This window comes from Plecotus auritus (genome assembly GCF_963455305.1).
Source record: "Plecotus auritus genome assembly, chromosome: 1".
Taxonomy (NCBI): Eukaryota; Metazoa; Chordata; class Mammalia; order Chiroptera; family Vespertilionidae; genus Plecotus; species Plecotus auritus.
This window is the reverse complement of record NC_137770.1, coordinates 70,820,097-70,831,707: the sequence shown is the minus strand read 5'-3', so window position 1 is coordinate 70,831,707 and position 11,611 is coordinate 70,820,097. Positions and strand designations below refer to the sequence as shown.

Below are 11,611 nucleotides of genomic sequence, written 5' to 3'. Positions count from 1 at the left end.
ATGGCCAGTTTCAGTGAATCAATCATGTTTTATCTCAGGCAAAAACAAACCATTGAGTCGCTCCGGAGACAGCGGGCTGAGCGACTTCAGAACTTCCGCCGGACACGAAGCCTCAGCCCCCAGAAACAACTGAGCTTCCTGCCTAACAGGGACCTCCCCACCCGTGACCTTGACTTACCCAGCAGGCGCCGAGAATACCTGCAGCAACTGAGGAAGGATGTTGTGGAGACAACCAGGTACGGGTAGACCCAGAACCGGGTGGACCCAGAACCCTGCAGGGAGTGGGTTCTGAGTGGGGTGTGAGGGTTGTGGGGAGCAGGGCCTGAGTCTTAGTGTCCTGGAGGCTGCAGGCTGCAGCTTCTCTCACAGGAGCAATTCCATCAGTGGGTCTTCTGTACCTGTGGACACGTGGAGGTGGCTGCGGGAGCGGGGGCAAAGGGAACAAAGGATGTGAGGAGGCGGGGGGAGGGCGAAGGAGGGGTGGGCAAAGGGAAGTCCTGGGAGAGGATGAACAGAGTAGCTGTGGCATAAGGAGACTGCAGGTCTGAGCCTCCGAATGAGATACAAAATCAAACTGAAGACCCTGTGGGCAGAGAGGCTGGATCACTCAAGAGTGGTGTTGCACAGAAAGTAAAGGGATGGAAAAGGTATTTCATGAAATAAGTAGCAATACTTATACCAGACAAAATAGACTTTAAAAAACAAAGGCTGTAACAAAAGTCAAAGAAGGACCCAGCTGTTCTACTGGGCATTTATTAGAAGAAACTCAAAACACTAAATAAACATAATGCACCCCTCTGTTCATTGTAACATTATCTACAATAACTTAAGTGTCCATCAGTAGATTAATGGATAAAGAAAAAGTGGTGCATACATGCAATAGAATATGACTTAGCCATAAACAAGAATGAAAGCTTGCCATCTGCAACAACATGGATGGACCTAGAGAGTATTGTGCTGAGTGAAATAAGTCAAAGACAAATGCCATATGATTTCACTTATATGTGGAATCTAAAAAACAAATGAACAAACAGAATAGAAACAAACTCATAGATATGGAGAACATTTTAACAGTTTCCAGAGGAGAAGGGGATTGGGAAATGGGTGAAAAAGGTGATGGGATTAAGAAGTACAAAATAGCCCTAGCTGGTTTGGCTCAGTGGATAGAGCATCGGCCTGTGGACTGGGGGGTCCTGGGTTTGATTCCGGTCAAAGGCACATGCCCAGGTTGCGGGCTTGATTCCCTGTGGGGGCATGCAGGAGGCAGCTGATCAATGGTTATCTCTCATTATTGATGTTTCTATCTCTCTCTCTCTACCTTCTTCTCTGAAATAATAAAAATGTATTTTTTTAAAAAAAGAAGTACAAAATAGCCTGGTCAGTGTGGCTCAGTGATTGAGCATTGATCCATGAACCAGGGAGTCACGGTTGATTACCAGTCAGGGCACATGCCTGGGCTGTGGGTTCAATCCCCAGGAGGGGGCGTGCAGGAGGCAACCGATTGATGATTCTTTCTCATCATTGATGTTTCTGTCTCTCTCTCCCTTCCTCTCTGAAATAAATAAAAACATATATTTTTTAAAAAGTACAAAATAGTCATGGGGATGTAAAGTACAGCATAGAGAATATAGTCAATAATATTGTAATAATTACATATGGTGTCAGATGGGTACTAGACTTAGAGGGGAACCACTTTGTAAGGTATATAAATGTCTAATCGCTAGGTTGTATAATTGAAACTAGTATGTATGTCAAGTATAATTGAAAAATAATTTATTTAAAGTTAAAAAAAAGTGTTGAGCAGGCCTGGGGTGAGCAGGCCATGGCCATCGCCCACCCACTGTGTTAGAAGGCACCTCTCTGCCCCTCTGGTCCTTCCCAGGAACCCAGGGTCAGCGTCAAGGTCTGCTCAGCCACTCTCTGACATAGAGCTGATGCTAAGAGAATACCAGCGGGCTCGTGAGGAGGCCAAGGTGGAGATCGCCCGGGCCCGGGACCGACTGCGGGAGCAAACTGAACAAGAGAAGCTGAGAATCCGCCAGCAGATCATCTCCCAGCTGCTGAGGGTGGGAAACAGGTTTCAGGGTAGGCCTGGAGCCTGGAGGCGCAGACCTCAGACTGGTCAGACCTCAGACTGGGCTGCCTCAGGCATGGGATGTAACATTTGACCCCTGGTGCCAGGTCAAAGCTGTGTTCACTCTCTTTCCGTGTCATTCTCATCAGACCAGCTCCTGTCGCTGGGCCACAGTCTGGGAGGAGGCTGCCTTGGTATAGAGTTGGGGTGGGGGTGTGGGGAGGTGTGAGGGTGTGAGGCTGAGGTGGGAGGTACTGGGGGTGATGGGACCTGGGAGGTGAGAGGGGTGGATTTGGGGCTGTGGGGCCTGGGTAGTGAGGGTGCACCAGAAGCTGGTTGACGGTGATCTGTCCTTCCCAGGAAGAGGAAAAACTACACACCCTGGCCACCTCCAGCTCCCTGTGCACCAGCTCCAATGGAAGCCTCTCCTCTGGTGTCACCTCTGGCTACAACAGCAGCCCAGCCTTGTCAGGCCAGCTCCAGTCCCCAGGCAGTGTGGTGAGTAGGCAGATGCTAGGTATAAGCTCGGGACCAGGCTGCTAATGCAAGAGTTTGGGCAGGAAGTTCTGCCTCAGGTCACTGCTGACACTTGATGGACAGTGGCTTTGGCCTTTCCTCTAGTTCTGTCTTTCTCTCCCTGTTCATTCATTCAACAGCTGCTTGTTTTGTAGGTGTTGTTTTAAGCATTGAGGGTGCAGCAGTGAGCAAAACTATTCTTGTCCTTAGACTATTAGAAGGATAAATATTAAAGAGCTTATTTTATAACTAGAGGCCCAGTGCACAGATTCATGCACCAGTGGGGTCCCTCCGTCTGGCCTGCGGGGATCAGGCTGAAACCGACAGTCCAACATCCCCCAGGGGTCCTGGAGTGCAAGAGGGCACTCTGAAAAGTTGCTGTCCCTTGGCAGCTCCTGCGTTGAGCGTCTGCCCCCTGGTGGTCAGTGTGCATGATAGCTGCGGCTGGTTGCTCAGGCTTTTGTATATATACATTATTAGCATAGATGAAGGGATGCTAAGCCAATGTGAAAGGTGGAACCTGACCTAGTCTGGATGCTCAGTAAAGATGCTCTGAGCCTGATGGTGAGAGAGAGACTCGGCAGTGAGAGCTCAGTGCTGGTGGTGTCCAGAGGGCCCACAAGGGAGGCTCTGAGGGAGGAGGAGTTTGAGGAACTAAAACACTTGTTTGGTTGGAATGTAGAGTCAGATGGGAGAATTACATGAAAAAAGGACCTGAAAATGCAAAATCGTGTGGACTAAATTGAGAATTCTGGGCCTTTCTAATCCATCTGATCATGTTACTTCCCCAAAGCTGCTGGAAAGCCTTTAAGTAGGGAGAGAAGGATGAGATTGTGAGAAGGGGCAAGAGCAGCTCTGTAGACCCATTAGTGACCATGGCAAAGCCGAGTGAGAGTTCATGATTGCTTGGCTTAGGGCGCTCCTGGTGAAGATGAACTGATGTGGATTCAAAGAAGAGAAAGCATCCACGGACTGACTGGATGTGGAGGAAGGGAGAAGGGAGGGTTGAGAACAATGCATGCTTTGGGTTTGACGACAGTGACAGGAAGCCCTGGAGGCGGACAGGTTTTGTGGGAAGATCATGAATCTAGTTTTGTATTTACTGGGTTGGAAGCACCTGTGAGAAATGCAGGGGCTTGTTGGAATACAGATCTGGAGCCCAGAGGTGAGACCTGGCTAGGGATAGAAAATTTGAAATTCATTTTATAAAGAAAAACTTCACATAGTAAAAGATACATAGTTTTCAAACAGTAGCCAAGGACACACAGTGTCAGTGCATATTTCAGCCTCCTGTTTGCCCTCCCCAGAAGCAGTCATTCGTCCTGTTTGGTATATATTTCCAGAGACAGTCTGTGCGGCTATAAGAAGGTATCTTTTTTGCCCTGACCGGTTTGGCTCAGTGGATGGAGCTTCGGTCTGCGGACTAAGGGGTCCCGGGTTCGATTCCGGTCGGGGGCGTGTGCCTTGGTTGCGGGCACGTCCCCAATGGGGGGTGTGCAGGAGGCGGCTGATCGGTGTTCCTCTCTCATCGATGTTTCTAGCTCTCTGTCCCTTTCCCTTCCTCTCTGTGAAAAATCAATAAAATATATTAAAAAAAAAGATATCTTTTTGTAAAGCACATGAATGGAAGCATACTGTACTCACTTTGTCCCTTTGCTTTTTTTCCTTTAAAAATATTGGTTGGATCTTGAATATCAGTAAATCTAGTGCTGACTCATTCTTTTTAATAGTTGAATAGTGTTTCTTTTTTCTCTTGAATTCCATGTTATTAAATGTGATGTTTTATATAGATAATATGAAGTGGAAAAGGCAAAAAATATATACATATTTAAGGGTATATAGGGAAATACCCATCCCTTTCCCTATCTACCTAGTCCATGTCCCTCATCCCACCCAAGAAAACAGTGGTGTGTGTTGTTTTTTGGGGGGAGGGGGGATATCTTCCTAGATAGAGTGTCTTTTGCATATAAAATAAGCATATTATACCACTGTCCTTTATATATTTTTTCCAATCAGTATATCATTACATGACAGTGTAGAGAACTTTCTCTTTTTCTTTGTGATTGCTGCATAGCATTCCATTGTAGGGATGCATTGTAATTTTTTTAACTAATCCTCTACCTTGGATTGTTTTCAATTTTTTTACTGTTGTAAACAGGGCTGCAGTGAATAGCTTTGTGCATGTATAGCTTTCTTACATGTGCAAATATATCTGCAGGATAAATGTGGACTTGTTCTACAAGTATATGCATTTGAAAATTTGATAGATACTGATAGATTTTCCCTCACAGATATACTGATTTTTACTCCCACCAGCAACAGGCGGGAGTCCACCTTCCTCCCATTCTCTTGTTAACATGTTATTAAATGTTTGGACTGTTGAACCATCTGTTCATACCCTTTGCTCATTTTTTTTCTTCTTTCTTACTAGTTACTGAGAGTTCTTTATATAGTGGCAAGATAGCCCTTTGCCTGATGTGAATTGCAAATGTTTTTTTCCAGTTCTGTGTTATCGCTTGACTTTACTTACTGTGTTTGGAGCCATTCAGGAAGTTTTATTTATCAGTTTTCCTTTTATAGTGTCTATGTTTTAAATCATAATTAGAAACACATTCTCACCCTAGCTGGTTTGGCTCAGGGGATAGAGCGTTGGCCCATGATTCCAGTCAAGGGCACGTACCTCTGTTGCAGGGTCGATCCCCTGCCCCCGTGGGGGGTTGTGCAGGAGACAACCAATGGATATGTCTCTCTCACATAGATGTTTTCCTCTCTCTGTCTCTCCCCCTCCTGCCACTCTCTCTAAAAATCAATGGAAAGCCCTAGATAGTTTGGCTCAGTGGTAGAGCATTGGCCTGCAGACTGAAGGGTCCCAGGTTCAATTCCGGTAAAGGGTATATGCCCGGGTTGCAGGCTCGATCTCTGGAGTGGGGCATGCAGGAGGCAGCCAATCAATGATTATCTGTCATCATTGATGTTTCTCTCTCTCTCTCCCTCCCCCTCCCTTCCTCTCTGAATTCAATAAAAAAAAATATTTTTAAAAAATCAACGGAAAAATATCCTCGGGTGAGGATTAACAAAAAAATAAACAAAAAAAGTATCACATTGTCCATTCCTAAGTTATAAAGAATTTCTCCTGTGGTTCCTTCTAGAACTTGTATGGTTTTATTTTTCATATTTAAGTCATTGATTCATTTGGAAAGTATATATACAGGGTACCCCCAAAATGTGTACACACTTTGAATGATTGTAAAGTATTTATTAACATACAATTCATTTTCAAAATGTAAAAGAATCTACAGAAATGAATAATTTTTTGTCAATGCCTGTTTTCTTTTACATATATACTAGTGGCCTGGTGCATGAAATTTGTTCATGGCGGGGGGTGTCCCTCAGCCCAGCCTGCACCCTCTCCAATCTGGGACCCCTCGGGGGATGTTGGACATCCCTCTCGCAATCCAGGACTGTTGGCTCCTAACCACTCACCTGCCTGCTGGCCTGCTCGCCCCCAACTGCCCCTCCCCCCCACGCTGGCCTGCTTGCCCCAAACTGTCCCCCCTTCCAGCCAGATCGTCCCCAACTGCCACCCCCTGCTGACCTGCTCACCCCCAACTTCACCCCTCCCCCTGCCAGCCTGATTGCCCCTAACTGCCTCTGCCTTGGCCCCGCCACCATGGCTTTGTCTGGAAGGACATCTGGAAGGTCTCCCAGTCTAATTAGCATATTACCCTTTTATTAGTATAGATATTTTTTATTGATTTCAGAGAGGAAGGGAGAGGGAGAGAAAAACATCAATGATGAGAGAGAATCATTGATCGGCTGTCTCCTGCATGACCCCTACTGGGGATTGAGCCCGCAACCATGGCATGTGCCCTTGACTGGAATCGAAACTGGGACCTTTCAGTTTGCAGGCTAACACTCTGTCCATTGAGCCAAACAAGCTAGGGCTCAATACCTGTTTCAAACTGATGGCCATTCTGGTCCAGGCACTGCTGATAATGTGCAAAGCAATGGAATCCCAAACATCAAAAATCATTTCATTTGGTATTTGTGTGCCCTCAATTAGTTGACTGTTTCTGGTTTTGTACCCTAAACTTTATCTTTTATGTATCCCCATAAAAAAAAAGGCCTATGGAACTTTAGGATAAATTTTCTTTGTTCAAAGCTTAGTCTGGCTTCACCCATTATTTCAAATCAGTTAAACCTGAAAAGGAGTGAAAATTAAGTGAGTTATCAGCTGTTAAACTGTGTATGCATTTTTGGGGGGACACCCTATAGTATGAGATGTGGATCCAACTTTGTTCTTTTCAGATGGCTATTCATTTGTGCCCATGCTTGTTAGATAGCTCATCCAGACTGCTCATCTTTGTCTCACCAGATGAAGACGTCAACTTTTCTAGTTCTAAGGCTTATAATGTATTCTACTCCCCATTGCTTTTCTTTTTTGAAATTTTTCAGAGTATTCTTTCGTGTTTATTTTTTTATGAAATTTAGGATCAGCTTGTCTAGTTCAATGATAAAAACTTATTATTTTTAATGAGATCATGTTCAGTTTATGAATCATCTGAGGGAGAAATCACATTTTATATTGGGGAATCTCCTAACCAAGAACATAATAGGTTCAAGCCTTTTTTTTTTTTATGTTTACTGGTACGTTTCCTTCATGTCTCTCAAATTTCTTGTCAGATTTATTCTTGTTTTATCTTTTTAAAAAATATATTTTATTGATTTCAGAGAGGAAGGGAGAGGGAGAGAGAGATAGAAACATCAGTGATGAGAAAGAATCATTGATTGGCTGCCTCCTGCACGCCCCACACTAGGGATCAAGCCCACAACCCAGGCACAGAATCGAACTGTGACCTCCTAGTTCATGGGTTGACGCTGAACCACTGAGCCACGCCAGCCAGGCTATTAAACCATTCTTATAGTCTTGGAATTAATACTGTAATACAAATACATTATATACTTAAGCGTATCATGTATTATCAGAGTTTAAAATGCTAATATTCAGGATTTTGCTTCAATATTTATGAGTTTTATTCTGTAGTTTTGGTTTTGCAATATACTTCATATTTTGGTATCAATATTATACTCCTTTTATAGTAAAAAGGGTGAAAGCTTTCTTTTCCAATCTTTAGGAATAGTTACGAAAGTAATGGAAAATTATACCTATTTAATTGTCAAAAATGAGAAAACTGAATGATGGCAGGTGTTGGCAAGACTTGGGGGATATAGGGACACTTACAGGGTTACGACCCAGCAATGCTTGCAGAGTTTATGAGGGAACATGTATGAAATTATTTATTTAAATATTATTTGAAGTGGCAGAGAGTTGGAAGCCATTAGAGAATCGGTTACTGAGAGAATGGATAGGTAAAACGTGGTCAGTGCACACATGGAATACTATGCAAGAGTTAGAGTCAACAGAAAAAGTGGACTCCTAGGCAAAGCACTGAGTGAAAACACTGTGAAACAGTGAGGCATGACACTATTTGTATAAATTAAAACTACACATACTCAAAGCAATTCTTTTCGCAAGAACACATACCAACAAAAAGATGTACCCTCAAACACGCTGGCGTGCTTTAAGGTAGGCGTGAGAGGGAAATGGGGATGAAAGGTGAAAACATTTTTAGAATGAAAATATTTTAAAACTTTAGTATAATTATACTATGAAACTGACAAGTTTTGAGGGGACTAGTTCTTTGAAAAGTTTCGTCTATGGAAAGTGGTCTGTTGAGATGAGGGGTTGGCAAACTATGTCCCTTTGGCCAGATCTGGCCACTGCTTCTTTAGTAAATAACGTTTTACTGGCTGCAGCCTCACCCCTTTATTTATGTGTTGTCTGTGGTTGGTTGCTTTATGCCACAATGACAGAGGCAAGTAGTTGCAACTGCTCTAATGGCCCACAAAGCCTTAAATACTCCTTACCTGCCCCTTTACAAGAAAAGGTTGCCAACTCCTGGTTTAGATTTTCCATCTCTCTGGAGCCAATTTTGATTCTAACTTGTTAATTTCTGTTCTATTATTATTAATTACGTTTTCTTGTGATAATTTCTCCATCTCTCCGTCTCGTGATCAGTAATTTTGTTGAATTTGTTTGCCTGCTGTTTTCTTATGATTAGATTGAGGTTATGCATTTTTGGCAAGAATACCACAGAATTTATGTTGGGGTTGCCAGATAAAGCAAAGAAAAATACAGGACGCTAATTAAATTAGAATTTGAGGGAAACAACAAATATATGCCCCATGCAATGCCTTATTGTTACTACATTAGGTCAGTGTACGTGTTGTCACTGTGTCTTATTATTGGTGATGTTAACCTTGAAGTTACAGGTGGTGTCTGGGGTCTCTCCACTGAAAAGTTACTATTTTTCCCTTTATAATTAATAAACATCTTGGGAGACTTTGCAAATATTCTATTTTTTCTCAAACCTTTGCTCACTTATTTTAGCATCATTGTTGTATCTTGCCTAAGAAAATTTTCACTGTGGTGTTTTAATGATAATTTGCATTTCCCTTATTTTTCTACATTTCTTAATTGATTTTTTTTTCTATAAGGATGTATTATCCCTTCTCTCCCTATTTATTTTATTGAGTTTTAATTACTTTATTTTTAAATATATTTATTTTTTATTTTAAAAATATGTTTGTATTGATTTTTAGAGACAGGGGAAGGGAGAGGAATAGAGAGATAGAAACATTGATGAGAAGTATTGATTGGCTGCCTCTTGCCCGCCCCCTACTGGGGATCGAGCCCGCAATCTGGACATGTGTTCTGACCAGGAATTGAACCAGTGAACTCTTGATTCATGGGTGGACGCTCAACCACTGAACCACACTGGTCGGGCAAGTTATTTTATTCAGTTTGGACTCAGATATTTTGTTTTATGTATTATAGGCCAATAGTATCATTATAAATTTCATTGCTCAGATTGTTCCAGATTTCATTATTTGAAGTTCTTTCAGATTGGGTACTGTGCCCTTTTAATGTGCCCATCCTTTTGTTGAGCACTTCTTTACTATAGTTCATTTATTCTTTCGTTGTTGTTATAATTTATTGGCTTTCAGTATATTCACAGAATTGTGTATCCATCAGCACAATTTTAGGACATTTTCATCACCTGAGAATGAGACCCATGTCCATTAATTGTCACTCCAAACCCACTATTCCCAGCCCTAGGTAACCACTAATCTGGACATCAATGGGCTCATACAATATGTGGACCTTTGTGATTGGCTCTTTTACTTAGCATGATGTTTTCAGGTTTGCATTAATTTCCTACGGTTGCTATAACAAATTACCATAGACAGGTTGGTTTAAAACATTAGAAATTTATTCTCTCATAGTTCTTGAGGCTAAAAGTTTAAAGTCAGGGCATTGACAGGACCATTCTCCCTTTGGAAACTACAGGGGAGACTCTGTCCCATCTTCTCTCCGAGCTTCTGGTGGTTGTAGTCAATCCTTGGCGTCACTCCAGTCTCTGCCTCTGCATCACTTGATGTTTTCCCTGTGTCTCTGTGTCCCTGTGTCTTCACATGGCCTATTTAAAATGAAACCAGTCATAGGATATAGGGCCCCCTGCAAAGACCCTATTTCCAAATAAAGTCACACTCATGGAAGCTTCAACATATCTTTTTTGGAGGACAGTAATTCAACCCATGAGGGTTTATTCACATTGTAGTATGTATCACAACTTCATTCCTTTTTATAGCCAATAATATCACATTGTATGAATATATCACATTTTATTGATCCATTTATCAGTTGATGGACATTTAGGTTGTTTCTACTTTCTGCCTATCCTATATAATAAAAGCCTAATATACCAAGTGTCCAGTCGTCCAGTCATCCATTCAACTAATCAAAGCATAATATGCTAATGATATGCTAAGGACGCCCAACTGCTCACTGTGACATGCACTGACTACCGGGGGCAGACAGTCAACTGGTCGACCAGTTGCTATGATGTACATTGACCACTAGGGGGCAGATGCTCCGATCGGTAGGTTAGCTTGCTGCTGGGGTCTGGCCCATCAGGACTAAGTGAGATGGGCCGAAAAACCCTGGAGCCCTCCTGCAGTCCCTCCCCTGCTGGCCAATTTCCCGCACCCCTCTCCAGCCCTGATCATGCACCGGTGGGGTCCCTTGGCCTGGCCTGCGCTCTCTTGTAATCCGGGACCCCTGGGGAGATGTCAGAGAGCCAGTTTCAGCCCGATCCGCAGGCCAGCTTGAGGGACCCCACTGCTGCACAAATTCTAGTTATGAATAATGCTGCTATGAAGATTCCTTGTATAAGTTTTTGTTAACATATGTTTTCATTTCTCTTTGGTATACACCTAGGAGTTGGATTCTTTATATATTTTATTACAAGTTCCCTATCAGTTGTATGATTTATAAAAATTTTCTTCCATTATGTGTATTGTCTTTTCACTTTCTTGATGGTGTCCTTTGAAGCATAAAAGTTTTTAATTTTGATGGTGTCCAGTTCTTTTTGTTGTTGTTTCTTGGGCTTTTGGTTTCATATCTAAGAAACCATTGATTAATCTAAGGTCACAAAGATTATGCCTATATTATATTCTAATAATTGTATAGTTATATATGGTCTTTGATCCATTTTGAATCAAGTTTTGTATGTAATGAGAGTTAGAGGTCAAATTTCATTCTTTTGCATGTGGATATCCAATTGTCCCAGAACCATTTGTTCAAACTAATATTCTTTTCCCCCATTGAATCTTAAACCCTTGTTTCAGGTCTCTTGACTCTGTTCCATTGAATTATATGTCTATCCTTATGCCAATAACACACTACCTTGATTACTGTTTAGGTTTATAGCATATTTTGAAATCTGAAAGTGTGTCCTCCAATTTTGTTCTTTTTCAAGATTGTTTTGACTTTCTGGATCCCTGAATTTCCATGTGAATTTTCAGATCAGCTTGTCAATTTCTTCAAAGAAATCAGCTGGGATTGCATTGAACCTGTAGTTGAATTTGGGGAATGTTGCCATCTTAAGTTTCTTTGTT

At 42.3% G+C, this 11,611-nt stretch overlaps 1 protein-coding gene across 1 annotated transcript in view; it reads left to right on the top strand.

Annotated features, from left to right (window-relative positions):
• Nucleotides 1-11,611, top strand: part of STARD9 (StAR related lipid transfer domain containing 9) — a 142,164-nt gene that overhangs the window by 119,137 nt on the left and 11,416 nt on the right. Inside the window, exons 24-26 of the mRNA XM_080657070.1 lie at nucleotides 39-236; nucleotides 1,883-2,066; nucleotides 2,435-2,572. Of these exons, the coding sequence (XP_080513196.1) occupies nucleotides 39-236; nucleotides 1,883-2,066; nucleotides 2,435-2,572 (520 nt within the window). The remainder of the gene's footprint in view (nucleotides 1-38; nucleotides 237-1,882; nucleotides 2,067-2,434; nucleotides 2,573-11,611) is intronic.